This window comes from Balaenoptera acutorostrata, chromosome 2, assembly GCF_949987535.1.
Source record: "Balaenoptera acutorostrata chromosome 2, mBalAcu1.1, whole genome shotgun sequence".
NCBI lineage: Eukaryota > Metazoa > Chordata > Mammalia > Artiodactyla > Balaenopteridae > Balaenoptera > Balaenoptera acutorostrata.
The window spans coordinates 37,927,470-37,949,411 of NC_080065.1; the positions used below are offsets into that span (position 1 = coordinate 37,927,470).

A 21,942-nucleotide genomic window follows, 5' to 3' on the forward strand; every position below is an offset into this window, starting at 1 on the left:
GAGATAGGATATTATTAAACTATTCTGCAGCCTGGCTTCCCAAAAGCAATGAATTCTTGTTTTACAAAGTAGTTGAAGATAATACGTGGTATCTCAGAAGTTGACATCTAAAACTGGTGGCTTCATCAGGATCGAGCTAAGCTCAATGGAATCAGAAACGCCTACTGTCCAATATGTCATTGAAAAGATTAACTACTTTTCCAAAGAAAGTGGGTTTTATGAGCTCAAGCCTGATATTTGGAAAATGGAGTTATTCATTTTGCAAATAACTCACTAACATTAATTAATTAAACCAAGCAGCAAATATTTTCACAGATCAACGAGCTACTGCTAAAGGGTACAGTACAATTAAATTACAGCCTTGGTTAAATGTCATTGCTTTACCACAGTGGGCCTTTCAGAGTTGAGTCGTGTTAACTAATTCAACTATTCAACCAGAAGCTGTTTTACTTTCAAAAATCCTAAGCATCAAACATCAGTTCTACTTGGCAGCTGGCCTTTATGTTCAGCTCTTACTTCTTCTCTTCTGAAATTTACACACAGTTTTTGAACATGAAGTAACAATAATACTTTTGCGGGGGTAGAGTGAATAGGAGTAGAAGAATAGTAAAGAAAAGCACGCTAGAATATAAAAATTAGCTTCTTATGGACAGCCCCATCCTAAGGATAATCTTTAGCCCTAACACGGTGGCAGCGCTGCCTCACGCCTGGGCAAAAGGTCTGACCTGTTCTTCCTCCTCTAGGCTGCTGCTACATGTGACCCTACGTCCCAGTCAAATAAAAGGCTAATAGTAAAAGGCAAAGCATATGAATGCAGGAATAAAGGAGAAGACATAGAGTCCCCAGTACAAAGAAGCTCTGTATTTATTACTTACATCACTGGGTTGCACTGAGTGGCAGAGTACATCCTTAAGCACCCTTGAACCTTTGAAGGATGCTCTCTGAACTCTGATGTCGATTACAGGACAGTAAGTATCAACCACAGCAAAAACCTCAGTGCACCAGATCTTGGTTTTGGCCCCTATGGATCCACTCCCCACCTTCTCATCATGAGAGAGCAGACCTATTTCAACCTGGGATTGGCCAATGGGAGGCACAAGCAGGAGACCCAGCAGGGAAGACCTCCATTCTCACCCTCACCCAGGTTTCTGCAAGATGGTCTTGTTCCTCTACAAAGACCCTGCTTCCTGTTAGGTGGCCCTCTCCCACAGCTGCCCCTTAAGGCCTAGGAGTGATAAGAACTCCCTGTGGTGCTTCAGCATCCTTTCTGGTTTCCCTTAATCTTGTCTGCACCCTTGTAAACTGTCCCTTCCTTTAGTTCTCCTTGTTACCCCACCTGAGAGTGCTCTCAGGACGCTGACTGATTGACCCACCAAAGCTCCTACCATTATATGTAGCCCCTCCTGCAATTTCTCCTTTATCTTACTCTGCCCTAAATAGGGGAGACCTCTGACAGGCAACCCAGACCAAGAGGGCACTAGGAAGGCTTATCTCTCACTTCCTCCATGAAAAACACAGTGGCATACTCTCCAGGAAAAGACAAAGAATCAAGCCCAACTCTTTGCTATTACTTGGCAGAGAACTAAATTAATAGCAAAGGAAAAGGCTGGAAAAACATGTAACGAGTGAGTTTACCTGCATTGATTAGATCTGCATCAACTTCATTTTCTAATGGGTAAGGACCCTGTCAAATAAAGCACATGTTCAATTAGGAAAAGAAGTTTCTCACTGAATCACACACTAAAACTGAAATATAAGTAACTTTGCTTAAAACCCTAGGAAATCATCAAAAGACTTGAGGTGAACCTTTTCAAAATAATCCCAGTGTTTTTGTGGCTCTGTTTTCCACATTGATTTGTCTTTTCTATGCTAAAAACTGTGCTTGGGTAAGTGAAAAATATTTTCTAAAAACTACCAAAGCCTGAAAGAAATGTTAAGCTGTTGGAAATACAGGTCAATAAAAAAGTAATTATTTAGTACCTACTATGCAGCCGATGTTATTCAGAAATCTTCCTGGTAGTATATCAATGAATACAAACTAAATGGCTGCCTTATTTGGCTAGAAGGGTCTGGAGAGGCACAGTTTCAGCTTTTTGGTATGTAGCACCTAAAGGCTCGGATTTGGAGTTCTAACCTTATCTCTCTGTCCGTCTAAGTTTTGATACCTTTATTTTCCTTTTGCCTGGTAATTCTCACTAAGTTTTTGTTTTTTAATTTTTTATGTATTCTTATAAACCATCTCTAATTACTTGGAGTGAGTAGTTTCATAACATAACATATATTAAACGAAAAGGGAGGAAATGGAAAAAGGGAAAAGAAAAGGTCTAAATTAGAGGCAAGAATGAGGAAATATTGGCTGTGAAATTTTAACATACTTTCAAAAAAAGGGACCAAAAATTTATTCTTTGAATAAATTGAAATAGCAACTAATGTTTTAGACCTATGTAAATTTTTCTTTAAACAGTGACCATGGGTAATTAATATTGACTTATTTCCCTTGTCTTCAAAATGAGGGAATTGGTCACTCTAGATAATCTCTAAGGTACCTTAAAAATTTCAGTCTTTGACTGCAATATGAATCTGCTTTTATCCAGACTCACATCATTTTTGTGTTTCTGAAAGTGATCACAATTATTGCCTCAATCAGTATCAACTACACTCTCATGACCATTATTTATATTTTAAATACTGGATATACACTTTCCATATGTATAATTTGTACTGCATTAACAGTTAAGAGCTACTGAAAAACAATAAAAGATAAGGAATATTATAAATTGTCAGACTATAAGTAATCTCTGCCATAATTAATAAGTAAATAAAAAATATTACCCAGGAAGCTGAAGTATTTCTTAATTTATTATAATATTGAATAAAGAGTGGCCAAATTCTATGAGAATATTGAGCCCATCTGGAAGGTTAATCTTGAGGAAGGGAAAATTCTACCCTTTTGAACAACTTGGCCTCAAAACAAGTATTACATGAGGAGAACTTCTTGAATTAATCAACTGTCAAAAAATGTCCTGTTCTAAAGTAGAAATGTTACTCTTCAGTTTCTCATGCTGAGACTTACTGATTTTTATTTAATGTAGAATTGTTAATGACCTTCATTATCTTGTTCAATCACACAAAGGTTAAAAATAACTACCTAAACAGGATGGTGTGAGATCTCTGAAGCAGATGCAATAGGGGAGATGAAAGCTAATACAGGGACAAAGGAGGAGCAGTCGGAAAGCTCAGAGTCAGGAAACTACCATCTACTCCAAAAAATACAACACGACATGCTCACAAGTACCACCATTTTATGGGAAAAGTTAAATATTTTATTATGAGGATAAAAAGAAAGAAAAACAAGATTGGGAACTTTAAGGTAACAACGCTCAGTTATAAGAAGATTTCACTATATAAAATATCTCATTCTCCATCAAGATTGAATAAATAAAACTTTAATTTCTATCTTACCAAACCCAGGACTCCATTTTCACTTTGCAGATGGACAGTCATACTGGGGCTGATAAAGTTGCTGGCCAGAAGCGGTATTCCTATGCCCAAATTAGCTGGAAAAAAAGATGTTAAGGTCCAGCATATAAAAGATAGAGAGATTATGTCATAAATCTTCTACATGAATAAATCTGAACATAGGCCTTCTTTAAAGGCACTTACTCTGAATGTAATCACTGAATAGATTCTCCCACCACCCTCTAGGTATTATTTTGTAATTTTTTCAAAAAGAAAATCTCTTAATCACAGCTTTCCCCATAAAGATATCAAAGTAGTGGCTTCAGAAAACTAGCCAAGAGGTCATTTTTATTGTAAGACATAGTTAGCAAATTTGGACTGTATTATGATTTATTATGACTGATGACTGATATAACATGGCCTGACCTTTGTTTAAAAGCATTTTTCACTATTCAAAACTGCAACTGAAAATAAAGATGATTAAAATATTCTAAAAAGGGCTACCATTTTTGAATTTTAAAAGAAGTTTTATGACAACATGAAAATGTCTGCCTAAATTGTATAGATTCCTTTGGATCACTGTGATAACATCCATTGGTAACTGAACCTTCCTTAAGACATAAATAGGATGGTAGGGATGTTTAAGCTTCAGTGAACACATTTGAGACCATATTAAAAAAAAAAGCTGTTGTACAGCATCAAAGAGCTAACTGGTTGGGATTAGCAGATGCAAACTATTATATATAGAATGGATAAACAACAAGGTCCTACCATATAGCACAGGGAACTATATTCAATATCCTGTGATAAACAATAATGAAAAAGAATCTGAAAAAGAATCTATGTATGCATAACTGAGTCACTTTGCTGTACAGCAGAAGTTAAACACAACACTGTAAATCAACTACACTTCAATAAAATTTTTTCTAAAAGAAGAGCTAACTGAGGGTATTAAATCTTCTTCCTTAGGTGATCAAAGTTCTGACTTGTATGCAGTGGTGTGGATTCGACCTTGCCTCTCAACACAAGCAGGCTGACCAGATCAGAAATACTAACACTGTCTGTGGGAATTCCCTGGTGGTTCAGTGGTTAGGACTTGGCACTTTCACTGCTGTGGGCCTGGGTTTGATCCCTGGTTGGAGAACTAAGATCCTGTAAGCTGTGCACTGTGGCCAAGAAAACAAACAAAAACTGACGCTGTCTGGAACTGCTGTCCACTACCACTGCAAACCACAGACTTTGACAGAATTAGTGCAAAGAATGATGGCACTCTGATGAGATTCTAATAACAGTGAGTGCTTTGTGAATGAAGTCCAGAAAAGATAAAGTTTGTATATGCTGCCATATTACAGACTACAAAGGCCAGCAGGACAACTCAATGTGCCAGGTCACCTCTTGTGAATACAGTAAGTCTATGAAGCTATGATGATAGCTTCTTGGTTCACCTCTTACCAAATCACAATCTAGTGTAGACTTATTTGTACTTCATTTCTCACAGTGATGCATGGAACACACTGAGGTATTAATTCCATTATAATTATAAGCAGGCATTTTCAGGTAAGGGCAACCCAAATTACAAGTTTTATACCCCCCCCTCTTTCATCATATGCTATAATTTTCTCAGTTCTTTAATATTTTTTAGTGAGTCAGATACCAGGGAGAAAAAAGCCTATGTAATTTGGGTTGAAAAAGAGTAGGTGCTATGGAAAGACCATTTATATGAACTGACTTGCAAATATTTTTCATAGGCAATAAAATAACAGTGAATAAAGGATACCTAGAAGCCATTATATCTAAAAATCAGTGTTATCATAGAGTCAGTGTTAAAATATCAATGGTAAACCAATTGACTGGAGGTAAGAAGAAACCCAGAGACTAGCTTTCACCTGTTCAGCCCAGTTGGTTGACTCTATATCTTGCTGATACTGGAGGTGGAAGAGGAAGCACTATTATACTCTCTTCCCCTATGTGAATTCCCACCGTAACTCAATGTATAAACTGAAAGATAAAGAAAAATGAAGTGGTGGAGGTAAAAAGAAAGTTAAAAAAAAAGAGTTCTCCTGTCAATATCAGTCTGAAAGAAGATTTTTATGGACTAGGGGAAGCTCAGAGAATGGAGACACATGTCATGTTTCTACTACCTCCTGTCTCAGGCCTTTAAGTATGGCTTTACTGGATTCACCATTCAACAAATATTTATCTTATCATACACTACTTGAATTTATACATATTATTTGTATTATATAGTTCAACAGTTGATGTCTTGAAAATCAGCAAAATGGCGAATAGACTCACTATTATTAAAACATATTCAAAATCCAAACACTAATTGTCCTAAATCATCTTCACCTACCTCTTTTTTGACAAAGTATTCAATATCTACAGCAGAATTTGAATCATTCATTGAATACCCTTACAAAACATCAGACATAAAAGGGTACATTCACAGAATCTTTGTCAGGGGAAACAAGAGGTTGTTAAGAAGTTGGATCTTTCATTTCAATGAGTATGTAAATGTCAGAACACAGAGAAAGTAAATAGCACTGGTTATAAGTAGTATTTCTGAGATTTGAAACCCTCATCTTGGGTAATCTCTTCTCCCAATTACCCTTAGCCAAATGCCAAATTATACTGAAATTCCTTATATATTAGAGAACAGCTAAGGAAATTTTCAGTCACCATTTTGTTTCAAGAAGGCAAAAGGATTATAATTCTAATTTCATTTATCTTGATATCTTTAGGTTATATGCCACATTTGTAAAAATTGATCAATTGCTTTAGAAGTTACAATGGACTAGAAAGGAATCACTATGCAGGTCGCCTAGTAACCTGATGAATATGTAAAAAGTGAGGGCTACGTCTTTGCCCAGCCTGCGGGGCAAGGAATAAAGGATACCATACATGCCATCCTCAAATTCAAGAGCTGCCCGCTTGATGATACGTTCCCTTACATTATCTCCAGGTTTACCAGATGTGGTTTTTACATCTTCCTCTTTCCGGATTGATAAACGCTTTAAAATAAACAGAAATAAATTATTCATGGTTGAGGTATACTTTGTATTCTAACACTACTGAAATACAAAACTCTCTCCCATTACTACTATAAGGCACATCTGCAATATAATGTAGAGAATTTTTAAATTTAAAAAAAGAATACTATGGATAAAATTTGATGACAGAAATAATTCTTTAAAATGTAAGTGAAAGGACTTCCCTGGTGGTCCAGTGGCTAAGACTCTGCGCTCCCAATGCTGGGGGCCCGGGTTCAATCCCTGGTCAGGGAACTAGATCCCACACGCTGCAACTAAGACCCAGTGCAGCTAAATAAGTAAATTTAAAAAATAAATAAAACAAACAAATAAATAAATTAATTAAATAAAAAGTAAGTGAAAGAGGTCAGATGTTTGAAGAGGAAGATGTAATTGTTCTGTCTCTTTGAAGCAAATAATTCTTTTGTTACTGTCACGCTGAGTGCCACTACTGTTACTCTAAGACTCCTGCAACTGAACTCTCCTCAGGTGCTCTGGGATGGAGCCAGAATAAAGAAAAGGGAATAGACCTTGGGACTCTATTTTTGCAGGGCTGTGAGAATGTGGTTACCAGGTACTGCTGCTGCCAATTGCCTATTTCCACATGCAGAGTCTAGACCGGTTTTGCTAAAACTGAATCACAGGAATCATAGAAATATCCAGAAACCAGCCAGAAAACTATTTCCGTTACTAAATCTCCTTGATACAGACTCTGGTTCCTGTTTGCAAATGTCCCGTTTTTGATCCCTGGCCCCTGACGTTAGTTTTAGATTGCAGAATGTCTTTCTGTTTGATGTCTGCAGGTAGAGGGTATCTCTGAATCCACGGTATCTCTTACTGCATTTCTATTCTGTTGCTGATCCCTAGACACTTCTGAATCTTGATATCAATTCTGGTCCAGCTGGTCTTCATGCTCTCAGTAGCCTTAGAGTACCTCCAACGCTCCCGGTACCCACTCCTTGCCACGATCTCACACCCACCAGCTGCCCAGAGCCCAACACTCATGGGAAATGATGTTCTGTCTGGACTCTATAATATGCAAAGACTTCAAGATAGATAGACAGTTCTGAACACTCAAACACTAAGAGTCCAGCAGGGGTAAAGCCACCAAAGACCTGATTATCCTCCTCTACCCTGTAGGACAGCCAGCCAAAACTATACATCATAAATTAGGACAGTTACAAAAGCCTAGAAAAGTACGTAATTTGGTGATATACATGCTGCAAACACAAGGAACTGTTGAACTGGACAATTACATAGACAATCATATCCCCTCAAGATAAGACACATGAGAAGCTCCTATTAAGATTCAGAGCAAGACTTCCTGTTCAGCTCTAATTCCTTATCATCTAGAATAGCCGCAGGGACACATCTCTGACAGTCAAATCCATAAATACTGACAGACAAGCTAAGTCAATTACCTCAATTCTTTTCTCATATTTTTCTCCCTTTATAAGGCGATGTACATAAATCTTAGGAATATGAATGTCTTCTGGGGCAAATGATCCAATATCCACAATTTCTTCAACCTAGGCAAAAAGAAAAAAAATTTTAATTACATAGTGAGAGCTTAAACTGAATATTTTTTATTAAAAAAAGATGAAGTATATGCATCTTTACCTCCAACTTAGGCTTGATATACAATGTAAGTATACATATACACGTACACACACACATGCACACACAAATATACATATAAATCAGAGAAAGAATAAATACACACACACACACAAACATACAAACTTCTAGATCCACAAAAATAGAAGAAATTCAAATACATGTGTCTGAACATAAAATACAGAACATAAAGCTCTAAAACCTTGCTTAAAACAGCCTCAGTTACAAATTTGTCAAATGGTTTGTCAGTACAGCTGCTTGAACTTTCACAAATTGCAACTCAACTATGCAAAATTTGAAAGCACATTCCTTAAACCCAGATTTTCAAAATTAATGGGAAATTTATCATATCAAAGACAAAAATCTGTAACAACATCTGCTTGGTCAATTGCTTTTTAAATATAGATACAAATGCTATTTGTAACCATTTTTAATTATTCCTGTTATTAGCTTCCTAGGATCGTGATAGAACTGCAATTGCTGAGATAATTTTACTTTAAGATTGATCATTAATTTCAATATGGAAATTTGAAAAAGGAAATATTAACTAATAACTGGAAATTCTAAAAATCAAAACTAAAGTTATTCACAGAGCAAAGGGGAATTTATAGCAATACTGAATGCCCCAAGTTAGTCTGCTATTTTAGAATTCATTTTTAAAGAAGAGAAAAGAAATCATATTTTTACATCAACATAAAAAAAAAACAAACCTCAGAATAACAAGGATCAAGAAAAACTACAGTCAACATCGTTGAGATCAAAAAATTATATTTCTGGGGGCTTCCCTGGTGGTCCAGTGGTTAAGAATCTGCCTTCCAATGCAGGGGATGCAGGTTCAATCTCTGGTCGGGGAACTAAGATCCCAGCATGCCGTGGGGCAAGTAAGCCCGCGTGCCACAACTACTGAGTCCACGCTCTCTTGAACCTGAACGCCACAACTAGAGAGAAGCCCATGTGTTGCAACTAAGACCCAATGCAGCCAAATAAATAAATTAATTAATTAATTTAAAAAACATTTTTTTAATTAAAAACAAAATTATCTTTCTGGTGCCAAGAAAAATATCGTCTTGAAGACTGAGAGTGCTCAGCTTAATAGACGTCATACCCAAAGCAAAGAACTATCTGCAAATGAACTGACTTGTACAAGGAGAGTTGTATTATACTGTCTCCTTAAACTAGTAACTGAACTCTCCAGAAGTTTTTGAGGTTAAGCACCCCCCTTCCTTTCTGCTATTCTATCATGTATGCCCACACCACACTCCCTCCACAACGAAAGAATAACAGGGATTAACAAGAGTCATTTTCATTATTGTGCACTACTTCTAAATAGCTGAAGAAGAATAGGAAGCAATGGATAAAACCTATCTTCTCTGATAAACAGAAGGATCTTAACAAAAATAAAACAGAAACTCCAAGGAAGAGTCAATAAACATGTGGGCATCCAAGTTGAAATAGTGGGTAGAAATGTCCATCTATATTCATATGAGAATGAGTCAGAAGGCAAGGGGACTCCCCATCACTGTACTCCATATCTTCTCCTCCAAACTTCTCTATGCTCTGATATACCAAGAGCATAGCCTTCACTTTTTTACATATTCATCAGGTTAGTAGGCCTCCTGCATATTGATTCTTTTCTAGCCCAATGCAACCAAGGTGGTGACCAGGTAAACAGGAGGTGGACACAGGAAATGCAGAGCAGCTAAGCACTACTTCTACCTCTTCAACTAGTTGGAAATTTCAGCCATTAGGGTTCATTCACATCTTTACACTTATTCGATTCAAGCCTTCAAAGAAGTTCTTGACTTTAAAAATTTATCCTGAGGATATATGTGAAGAATTACTATTCATGAAAATATTGGCCATGGCATTTGTTAAAATAACAATGAGTTGGAAACAACCTAAAGCATCAACAGTAGAATAAGGGTAAAATATATATGGTGCATCCACATGATAAATCAGTATTATGGCTCTCATAATATTTAATGACATCTCATAATATAATGCTTCATAAAAATGCAAGATTCTATATAAATATTTACAGATATGCTCTTTGGCTCAATTATTTCTATATCTACCAAAAACTGAGAGGAAAAACACATAGGAAATTAACAGTGAAATGTTAATCATTTTTATCCCTGGGTGACAGTACCAAGTTATTTTTGTTTAACTTTACTTTTATAATCAAGAGGTGAAAAACCTACAATTTTTTTTAAAAAGCTGCAATAGACATTAAGTAGATAGTTTCCAAAACTAGGAAATACAAAAGTGGAGGATGTGATAAATTGCTTAGTTAGCCATGTACCAAAAGGACATGTTAAAAAGAAAATAGAGACTTAAGAAAAACTGTGATTTCTAAACTCTAAAAGCACTTACAACATTATGAAATAAGTTATGGAAACACTTTTTGTTTACATTTTTGAAGATAATATAAATTATTCTCCATACCTAATGCTATTTCAAAAGTTCAGGCCCTCCTGTCTCTTGCTTGAATTATTGCATCAGCTTCCTAATAGGTATCCCTGCATCTACCCTTCAGCAGGAGCGAGAAACATATCGGAGAAGAAAAGAAAGTAACCCTTTTCACTTAAACCAAAACTGTTGATGGTAACCAATCGCGATTTTCTTCTGGTTCCACCAAAGAAATAAGACCAAGTTTCTTTACCAAGGGCAATTACATCATGACTTTCACAACAAATGGAGTGGAAGAATGTGTCCTGCTAAAACAACTCTGGTGAAAAGCAAGAATCTGGTTAAACATAATCAGTTCCAGGCTTTGTCATCCTAATATGAATGATTTTCATATTGTCAAAATGCATGGGCAGCATTTGTCAACACAATATCAACACTCAACAGTATTGAAAATTTCTATACAAAAATCAAAGCTTTCTCAGAACTGGTTAGCAGAGTTAAATGCAGAGGAAGAAAATATTTGAAGTACAAACCAAAAGAAGAAAACATATGTTTTCAGACAATCTGTGAAAAGATTTTACAAAAAAAAAAAAAAAAAAACTGAAGAGGCATAACTATCTTAATGCTAGCCACTGAAGGAACTGAAGGCTTCTGTGCTGGTTTTGTGTGATCTTGAGAAAGAACAGTGAGAAAGAACCAATGTGTCGGGGGAGAGGGGGGATCTGGTGAGATCAGGCAGTAACATGAGAGTCAAAGGAAATCTGAAAAGAAAAAGATGAATAGAACAAGTTCGTTAAGGAAGAAGTAAAAATAAAAGCTCACAAGAGCACTCACTAAGCATGGCAGAAACGTACCTCCTGAAATCAGAAGTGGGTAAGATAGAGAGTAAAGAACAAAGAAAAAGCCTCAGTGCAGAGCATTGGGCATGTTTAAGTGTCCTCGGACAAGGTCAAGATGGAGGAGAGGTGGTAGCTAAGAGCAACCCAGGCTTCTCCCTGGCACGATGCATAGTCCTTATGCAGCACCATCTGGTACATCCAGAAATCCAGACACTTGAGGCTTCTCTAATTAGTACTTGTCTTTGGTTATTAGCAGGAAAATAGAGGCTAGGAAATGTTAATTATTATTGATTTGAACTTTGTTTTAAAAGGTTGCTTTCTCTACCCTGCACCCTTCCTACTTTATAATTCTGAAAAGCTGTATTTTAAAGTTCGGAGAAGGATAAGAATTCATCCTCAGGTGACAAGCGTTTTTGTTTTTACTTGGCGAACATTATATCTCAGGTAAGGTAACAGAGGAGCAGCAAGGCAATAACCTTCTTATTTTTTATTTTATTTTACTGACAACCTCAGTCAGGTATAGCCACAAAAATGGGCCCAGCCCTGAAGGTTGTTAGTGGAAAAAGCTGCACACCTGCAAACCTCGCTGTGTAATACAAACTGAGGCCTGTGGTGCAAGGAAGGGGAGGAATCACACTGCAGATTTTTTTCCTGAGTCATTTTAATCTTCGAAAAGCCTTAGGATGAATATTCTTCTTTTGTCCAGAAATTTTAAAAGCAGACAACAACAGCAATAATGGCTAGAATCTTATAACACTAGGTTATCCCAAACTAACAACAACAAAAAAAGCCTTGGAAGACTAGAAAAATGGAAGAGGGAAGCAATGAGCAATAACCGGAAAAGTTACAAGCTAGATGCAGACGTGCTCTGGATACTAATTTAACCCAGAAAATTGGGGAAGAGAAAGAAGAAATGTGGAGCAAAAGGGGGGGTCAGCATGCAGGGCATCCCTCCCCAAAAATCCAAAGGAGCAAGAAGGTGCACGTCTTCTTAAGCTTCATGCTAAGGGGTAATTTGACTAGTACAAAAATATAGGAGAAAATGGCATGAAAGCTAAAAAGGCCTGGGTCAAATACATAGGGTCTTAGATGTCTCTATAGAAAAGCACAAAGACTGAAAAGATTAGTGGCTATTAATGAATTTGCAACCTTATAAACAATTGTAAATACAATTGCATAGTCATTGAAACCTTGTAGATTGGATCTCATGCTAATGGACATTCTCCAATGTCCGGTGACAAAAGAACAATTTATGTCAAGAAAATATGCACATGCCTGGGAAGCCACTGACCTATGATGAGATGTGGTAAAATATATTTAAAGTGACTTCAAAAGGAGAAAGAATATCACACTAATGGCCATATAATCAGAGTGCTCACCAAACTAAAGATGTAGATGGCTTATTTTTAACAGAAATGACAAAACTAACTCAGAAACAAGATAGTGATGTAAGATGGTGATATCATGGGAGATGCCAATTATTTGAACATCTTCTGTTCATCATATTCTACTGATAAATTCTATATTGCCTTCTGACAAGTTCTAGTTTTCAGAATGAAACAGTGAGAGAAATCATGATTCAGGACTTCTAACCAATAAGGATAAACTGCTTGGTAAAGTAGAAATGATGGAAACCCTGAGGGAAAGTGACAACGTAAAATTGGAATTTGTAATAGACCAGGAACTGAATCCTGGGCATACACAGAAACGTATCCTGTTCTTTGAAGGAAAGCAGATTTCGAAAAGTTGAGAGAAAAAAATAAGGATCAGGATCAAGTGGTCAGAAACGCTAAATGATAGATGGGTTTACGAGGGATGTGAGGCTCTCAAAACCCCCATCCTGGGCTTCCCTGGTGGCGCAGTGGTTGGGAATCTGTCTGCCAATGCAGGGGACACGGGTTCGAGCCCTGGTCCGGGAAGATCCCGCATGCCTTGGAGCAACTAAGCCCGTGCGCCACAACTACTGAGACTGCGCTCCAGAGCCCGCGAGCCACAACTACTGAGCCCGCATGCCACAACTACTGAAGCCCGTGCGCCTGGAGCCTGTGCTCTGCACGCAACAAGAGAAGCCACTGCAATGAGAAGCCCGCGCAACACAATGAAGAGTAGCCCCCGCTCGCCAAAACTAGAGAAAGCTCCACGCACAGCAACGAAGACCAAATGCAGCCAAAATAAATTAAAAACAAAAAAACAAAAAAACACCCCATTCTGACAGTATGAAAATGGATCATCTTGACGATGAGAGAATGGTACATAAAGAAGGAATATAATAACATGGATAGCCATGTGTTTCCTCATATTTTAAAAGGGCTATCTACAAAACGGAAACAGACTCACAGACATAGAGAACAGACTTCTGGTCGCCAAGGGACGGGGAGAGGGAGAGGGATGGACTGGGAGTTTGGGGTTAGTACAATAGATGCGAACTATTACGTTTGGATGCAAACTATTACAACAAGGTCCTACTGTAAAGCACACGGAACTATATCCAATCCCCTGGGATAAACCATAATGGAAAAGAATATAAAAAAAGAATGTATAAATGTGTATAACTGAGTCACTTTGCTGTACAGCAGAAATTAGCACAACATTGTAAATGAACTATACTTCAATTTAAAAAAAAAAAGAGCTCATACAAAAGAGAGACGCACATGACCTAGGACAAATGGATGTCATGTGAAACTTTAACAGGTAGGTCAAAGGGTACAAAATTGTAATGAAATCAGTCCTGTCCAAATACTAAAGGTGATGAAAGAGTGATTTCTGGGGTGATTTTGTTGTTGTTGCTGATGGGGAGTTCAGACATGGTCATCATGACTGCTAGAGAGAGAGGACAGAATAAAACACAGCAGTTCAATTCCCTTTTACTCCTGACTTCACCATCAGGAAGAAGAAAAGGGCAAAAATAATATGGCTAAGGAAGAACTGAATTCCAAGAAGAGAAACCTAGATTCTCCAAATTAATTCTAGGCTGTACCCGCAAAAATTATATCCCAGGATTCTTAAAGAGCCTGAAAATATGGCCACAGAATTACAGTCAAGTAAAAAATGGTACAGATGTCAGTAGATGGAGAGAGGCAAATACACAAATATACTCCTTTTCAAACTGGGGCTTGATTCACAACAGTGTCTTAAAATGGATTATTGGGACTTCCCTGGCGGTCCAGTGGTTAAGACTCTGCGCTTCCACTGCAGGGGGCACGGGTTTGATCCCTGGTTGGGGAACTAAGGTCCCACATGCCGCATGCTGCAGCCACCCCCCCTCCCCCCCCAAAAAAGGATTACTGAACAAATGGTCTATAAGGTCATAAGCAGAGAAAAGAATACTGCTAGACACCAAAACAAGTCTTTCCCCACACCAAACCCTGCCAAATGAACTTCATTAACTTGCAGATCTAGCTAGCTCATTGGTGGGCCAAGAGAAAAGCACAGAGTAAGATTTCACAAAGCACCTGACCAACTCCCTCAAGTTAGAGTTTTATAGACATACTGGGAAAATGTGACTTGGTTTCATTCACTTTAAATCAACAAATATTAATTAAGCACCTACTAGATACAACAGTGAAGAAAACAGGAAGCCCATTCTGATGTACACATAGGTAGATAACAGAAGAACCACAGAAGTACCTGATGGCTTGACAAAGTCTTGGAGGTCTCTGATGCTGTGGTTTTTAACTTTGGGGGAACCACGTACTTCTTTAAGAATCTGATGAAAGTTACAATATCTGCTCACACAAAAATATTTCCTGACCTATAAAGTCCCTCTTAAGATTACAGGGGATTTGTCCATAACCATTGCCCATTTCTACCCTCCGGCCTCAGGGAGACCCCAGATTAGAAAAGAACCCCTGTTCTAGTGCTTTGATGTCTTTGGTCCTATCCTGTTCAATGTCTTTATCAAGGCCTTAAATGAAGACAGGGAACACATCCTGAGTTCATTATGGTTAAGGGGCAAGGGTCTGGGTGCAACAGGCAATTCTGAACAGATATATTCCCATCTGTGTCAGAGAAGACAATCTCAGGCTCATGACCTCCAAGTATTTAGCAAAAGTTTGGGTAAAAAAACAATGATTTAGGAGTCCAACCACTCTTTTAATGCTCCAAGAAGAGTATACTCTTAGAGAAAACCTGTATCTTTATACCACAGTTATAAAGAGTTCTTTCTTGCAATTAAAACAGTGCCTAAGATAAAATTCTGTCTAGTTTTAATAGCAAGAATAGTTGTACTTCACTTAATCATTAGTTTCCTTTAAATTATATGTACTATGGTGGGAGGGAGGAGTAAATTAGGAGTTTGGGATTAACATATACACACTACTATATATAAAATAGATAACCAACAAGAACCTACTGTATAGCACAGGGAACTCTACTCAGTATTCTGTAGTTACCTACATGGGAAAAGAATCTGAAAAAGAATGGATATATGTATACGTACAACTGAATCACTTTGCTATACATCTGAAACTAACACAACATTGTAAATCAACTATACTCCAATATACAATAAAAATTAAATTAAAAAATTATATGTACTACAAACTATATAAATGAGTAAATTTTTTAAAATTTATTTATTTTATTTATTTCTTTTTGGCTGTGTTGGGTCTTTGTTGCTGCGCGTGAGCTTTCTCTAGTTGTGGAGAGTGGGGGCTGCTCTTCATTGCGGTGTGTGGGCTTCTCTCACTGCGGTGGCTTCTCTTGTTGCGGAGCACAGGCTCTAGGTGCACGGGCTTCAGTAGTTGTGGCGCATGGGCTTAGTTGCTCCATGGCATGTGGGATCTTCCCGGACCAGGGCTCGAACCCATGTCCCCTGCATTGGCAGGCGGATTCTTAACCACTGTGCCACCAGGGAAGACCCTAAAGAGTAATTTTTATTTGACATCTTGTGTTTGCCATTACAGTATAATTTTTCATCCAGTCCTAGCTCCATTTTAAAGCCCCACCATTGCTTTTCTTTCTTCGTATAGCCCTACTTTTAATTGATGTTATCTTGTATATTTTCTGTGTCTTATAAGCTACTTTACATGGTCTCTGGAACAAAATGTATAAAAATTAAACAGTACATTTATCAAATTGGAGAATGACACAAGGCCAGAAAGAATAGTTGATAACAATTAAGATAGAAAGTGGCCTCTACTGGTTAGGAAAATAAAATGAGCCAATTAAGTGAATGAAATTAAGCACGGATCAAAGTTAATATTGTAAAATAATACCTGGCCTAGTAATTTTTTCTAGGAAATAAAAGGGTTTAGTTAACCACCAGCAATAACACTATAATGTGACAGAGATACCCAGAGAACAACAAAAGACTCTTCCTTTCTCCACTTGTCCAACCTCGTTGATGATAATCACCTTAGACCTCATGTTCCTCATTACAAAACAAAAGCAGTTCTTCCTCCCTACAATGTCTCATTTAAAAACATGGGATGAGAAGGAAAATGGATGAAGCAGTTTGAACTCATTAGAAGAAAAGCTTTACCTAAAATAACCTAATTTACTAAAACTGTGACTAGCAGAAAAATAGGACATATGGGTTTTAAAAAAGTAAGTATTACTCACTTCATGGACTATCCCAATAGTTTATGTAGAATGGAAGAAGTGTTTTTAAACAAATTCAAAAGCAGTTAATGGTATTACTTTCATCTCCACTGACACTAATACGACATCCAGTCTAGTCCATGATGGCATTCTGCCTTCACTTTTTACTTAACCAAAAAATGCCAACCTTCACTAAGTATGTGATTTAATAACATGCAGGCAGTATTATAAATATCCAATTTTATTTGTCCTATCTTTTTCTAAAAGAAAATCTTATTAAGGCTGTAGCAAATCCAAAGAAGTAATTAAAATGAGTACATCTACCCAAAGGAATTAAAATACTTCTAACGCATTCATTCAAAGCACCAGCCTTATCTATAATAGTAAGAAAAAAATTACACCATTAACACATACTCCAAGAAAAACAGCAAGACATGATATAATTAATAGAACTAGGAACATTTTTCAATGAAGAGAGTTATGGAGAAAAAAGGAGAGAAAAAAAGTTTGTGTTGGGTTTTAACAGCCACAGAAAAACTGCCTATTAGAGATGTCAACTAAAACTTTAAAAGGTTACTTTTTAAGACTGTTTCCTTCACTTGGGGGCTGTTAATCATCCTTGGAGCTTTTTATAATTCAAGAACACAGTACTTAACACAGAAACTGCAAAGAAGAATTGGGTTAAACTCTAACATTTCCAGAACACAGATAATCGCTGCTTAACCCAACAGGGGCTGTGACTGAATTCAGTTTGTGAATGGCTCAATTCCTAAACTTAAAATCGTTTAGCTTGTGCCACTTGGAATAAGAGCTTTGTCATTTAATCTTCTAAATGTTCTCAGTATGTTTTCATTTCTAGGAAGCAGTAAGCAAAGTTGAATCCTATTTATTTCATTAAGAAAATTAAAATGCCATGTTTGTTTTCCCTGATTTAGTGTAATAAAGTAGTCATAAGATGCAAAAATAAATAAACTTCAAAACAAAATACTTTCTTTCCTCTCTCTGTAGCTCAATTTCTAAAACTAGACCTTTAAGTCAGTCCTAAAGACATTCAAGCATATTCATCACAGTCTCAACTGTGATTTTCGCATTAAGATCAAATGACTCTTCCCTTAGGACAACTGACATTGACACACAATCAGTTTTACAGCTGGCATCACTTGTTTTGATACCGAGCAGGACCTGTGGGGCTCCTGGGGCACAAAAGTCTTTCAGTGTTCCCCATTTCTTGATTACAGGAAATAGGTTTCAGCCTCCAGGACCTTCCCAGCGTTCCAAAAGGCAGGTTCAAACAGTTGATAATTAGGGAAGGAAGGGGATGCAGAGACAAGGGAGGAACAGTCAAGAGAGACAATAATGCAGCCTTGGGGCAAGGTCCCGGTTCCCCATCAAGGGATATCCATAACAATATTTTTGAGCTGTTTTGCAGATACTAAAACCCCCACTAGAGGGGAGAAATTAACGATATGCTGCCCACAAGCTTGTAGACCCCAGACCGGTTGGAACCAGAAGGTTGATAATGCTGAATCCCACTTACCTCACCACCAACCAATCAGAAGAATGTCCACAAGCTGATCACGCCCTCTTTGAACCATTACTACACAACTTCTCACTACCTCCCCAGCTGGGGACACACGGTTTGAGGACATTAGCCCGCTGTGGCCCCCTTTGCCTGGCAAAGCAATAAAACTATTCATTTCTACTTTACCCAAAACTCTGTCTCCAAAAGTTAATTTGGTGTCAGGTACAGAGGCCTGATTTGGCTTCAGTTTTCAGTTTTTTTCCAACAAATTGAATTTCAGCCTCTAGCCATCACTAGGAAACCAGTCCTAACTCTGAAGTTATCATTCACAGCAATCACTGAAACCTACAGTGAATAAAGCTGATCGAGGTCCCGAATCTAAAATGTCTTCTGAGCATACATAGCTCATCCCCAAAACTCAATGCCATATTCGAAAAGTTAAGAATGACAATTAAAAGAAGCATGCTGGGGATCGAAACCACGACCTTGGCATTATTAGCACCACGCTCTAACCAACATAGCTAACATGCTATGCAGCTCAATATCAAAAAAACAAACAACCCGATCCAAAACTGGACAGAAGACCTAAGTAGACATTTCTCCAAAGAAGATATACAGATTGCCAACAAACACATGAAAGGATGTTCAACACCACTAATCGTTAGAGAAATGCAAATCAAAACTACAATGAGGTATCACCTCACACCAGTCAGAATGGCCATCATCAAAAAGTTTACAAATAATAAATGCTGGAGAGGGTGTGGGGAAAAGGGAACCCTCTTGCACTGCTGGTGGGAATGTAAACTGATACAGCCACTATGGAGAACAGTATGGAGGTCCCTTAAAAAAATAAAAATAGAACTATCATATGACCCAGCAATCCCACTACTGGGCATATACCCTGAGAAAACCATAATTCAAAAAGAGTCATGTACCACAATGTTCACTGCAGCTCTATTTACAATAGCCAGGACATGGAAGCAACCTAAGTGTCCATCGACAGATGAATGGATAAAGAAGATGTGGCACATATATACAATGGAATATTACTCAGCCATAAAAAGAAATGAAATTGAGTTATTTGCAGTGAGGTGGATGGACCTAGAGTGTGTCATACAGAGTGAAGTAAGTCAGAAAGAGAAAAACAAATACCGTTTGCTAACACATATATATGGAATCTAAAAAAAACGGTTCTGAAGAACCTAGAGGCAGGACAGGAATAAAGACGCAGACGTAGAGAATGGACTTGAGGATACGGGGAGGGGGAAGGGTAAGCTGGGACGAAGTGAGAGAGTGGCATGGACATATATACACTACCAAATGTAAAATAGATAGCTAACGGGAAGCAGCCACATAGCACAGGGAGATCAGCTTGGTGCTTTGTGACCACCTAGAGCGGTGGGATAGGGAGGGTGGGAGGGAAACGCAGAGGGAGGAGATATGGGGATATAATGTATATGTATAGCTGACTCACTTTGTTATAAAGCAGAAACTAACACAGCATTGTAAAGCAATTATACTCCAATAAAGGTGTTAAAAAAAAAAAGCATGCTGATCTTTTAGACAGAATTTCCCTTCTCCCATTAAAGAGAAGTGGCTGTGATTGATAGAAGAGAGTAATTTACGATGTCAGTAGTTTGTAAGAGAAGGATTTTTGTCCACATGATTCTAATGCCATGTATTTCACTGACTTCTGCTATCCTTAAAAAATGAGATAACAGAGTATGATATAGAGAACTGCATTTGGGGTCAAAAGATGTAGATTCTGGGTTTTAGGTCTAATATCTTCTTGTACTGTGTTCTTATGCGAACCACTTAAGGCCATTTCATCTCTAAAATGTGAAAGTTGAACTTTAAGTGACGTCTAATATTCTTTCTAGCCCTTACATGTTGTAAGTCTACATCAGTTGCTGGATGTTCCACAACAAAGACCTCAAAGTACACAAATTAACCTACAGTATCTTTCTAATTATTCTGGATTATTGAGCCCTAGATCAATCCCCTTTTACTGGGTGTACTTTGTTAAATGCAACACATGATTTTAATTCCATGCCACTTATTATACCTTCAGTACTCCTCTGCACTTGTGTATATGCTATGCCAATTTTCTCCTGACTAACCAGGCTGTTGCATTTACAAGGCCAGTTTATTTGCCACTAATTTATCATCTTTTGCAAATCTAGTTAACTACCATATGCCTTGTTCTCCTTTAGCTGAGCAATAAAAGCCTATTGAATCAGACACACTATCTATTCCAGCCAGCATTAAAAGGCACACCATGAGATAGTGATCCCAGAGAAATCAGAGAAACCTAGTCACTGTAATAAGGAAGGGAATTATAGAACACCTGGTGGCAGATTATCAAGCCTCTCAAAGCAAGGCCCAACAAAGACCTCAACTATAAAGCCGTCAGGAAGAACCACTGAGCATAAGGCATTTTTTACTTTCTTATAGACTACAGCAGGATAATGGCAATCAACTAGAATGGGCAGAACATTTCTAAGCCTGCGAAGTGATGCTTATATTTTAACCTTCTGGCTAAGTGACTCAAACATCATTCAATGAGCACCTATTATGTGCCAGGCATCGTGTGCCTGTACTGGGGATACAGAGATGAATAGGACAAGGTCCCACGAGGTTCTTGCTCAGTCCTACTGGAGGAGACAGGCGAACAGCTAACCACAGTATAACAAAGTAATAAATGCTACAACAGAGGAAAAGCTTCGGTGAGAAGGCAGTAAATGAGCCACAGAAAGAAGGACGGGGAGGGCATTCCAGGCAGCCAGAATGGCCAGGGCAAAGGCCTGGAGTCAGGGAAGGATGTGTTCTATGGAGGCATGTGGAAAGATGGTACCTGTGAAAGAACTTCGTGTACATAGGAACAGGAATGGCAGAAAGAAGTGTGAAATGTTTACTTTATGGAACGAGGAACCTAATTTTGGAAGAGCTATCAGAAATGGCAACATTTAACCTAAACAAAAAAGAAATGTGATTTCCTTCATACTTCAAAAATCTCACATGAGAGTCCACCTTAACTGATGTTGCTAGGGCAGTTTCTTTTGATTACGGTGGCTTCTCACCAGAAAGAAATTTTCAACACCTTGGCAATTACATTCTCTCACATTTACTAATTTTTGGTTGTGCACCTGGCTTTTCTAGGAGCCTGATAAAAGGCCACTGAGAAATTTGAATATATTCTAATTTTAGGAGGCTGACATATGCTACATGCTCAAGCTACAATAATGATGCATGCAAAAATGCATTTAAAAGAGATAAAACCAGTAACACAAAAGGGGTCAATGAGTAATGTTTTTCATTTTTCCTCTCACACATTTCTTACTTAAATCATTTATGTAAGCCATGACTTTAAAATACCTTCTTTTTTTAGCTATACTCTCAAACTAGATGTGGAAAGTAAATCTTTAAAAAAAAAAAGCAGCTAATTTTTCAAATGAAACAATCTTGCATAAGCCCTAATTATCACTTCAGTATTTGTAGGCTAAATCTATATTTGAGGTGGAAAAAA

At 37.7% G+C, this 21,942-nt stretch overlaps 1 protein-coding gene across 2 annotated transcripts in view; it reads right to left on the reverse strand.

Annotated features, from left to right (window-relative positions):
- OXCT1 (3-oxoacid CoA-transferase 1) overlaps positions 1–21,942 on the reverse strand; it is a 137,854-nt gene that overhangs the window by 66,492 nt on the left and 49,420 nt on the right. For both annotated transcript variants that reach the window (XM_057540656.1, XM_007195526.2), the window contains exons 8-11: positions 7,910–8,017; positions 6,356–6,470; positions 3,463–3,557; positions 1,636–1,684 (exon numbers count right to left, since the gene is read on the reverse strand). In XM_057540656.1, coding sequence (XP_057396639.1) covers positions 1,636–1,684; positions 3,463–3,557; positions 6,356–6,470; positions 7,910–8,017 — 367 coding nt within the window. The remainder of the gene's footprint in view (positions 1–1,635; positions 1,685–3,462; positions 3,558–6,355; positions 6,471–7,909; positions 8,018–21,942) is intronic.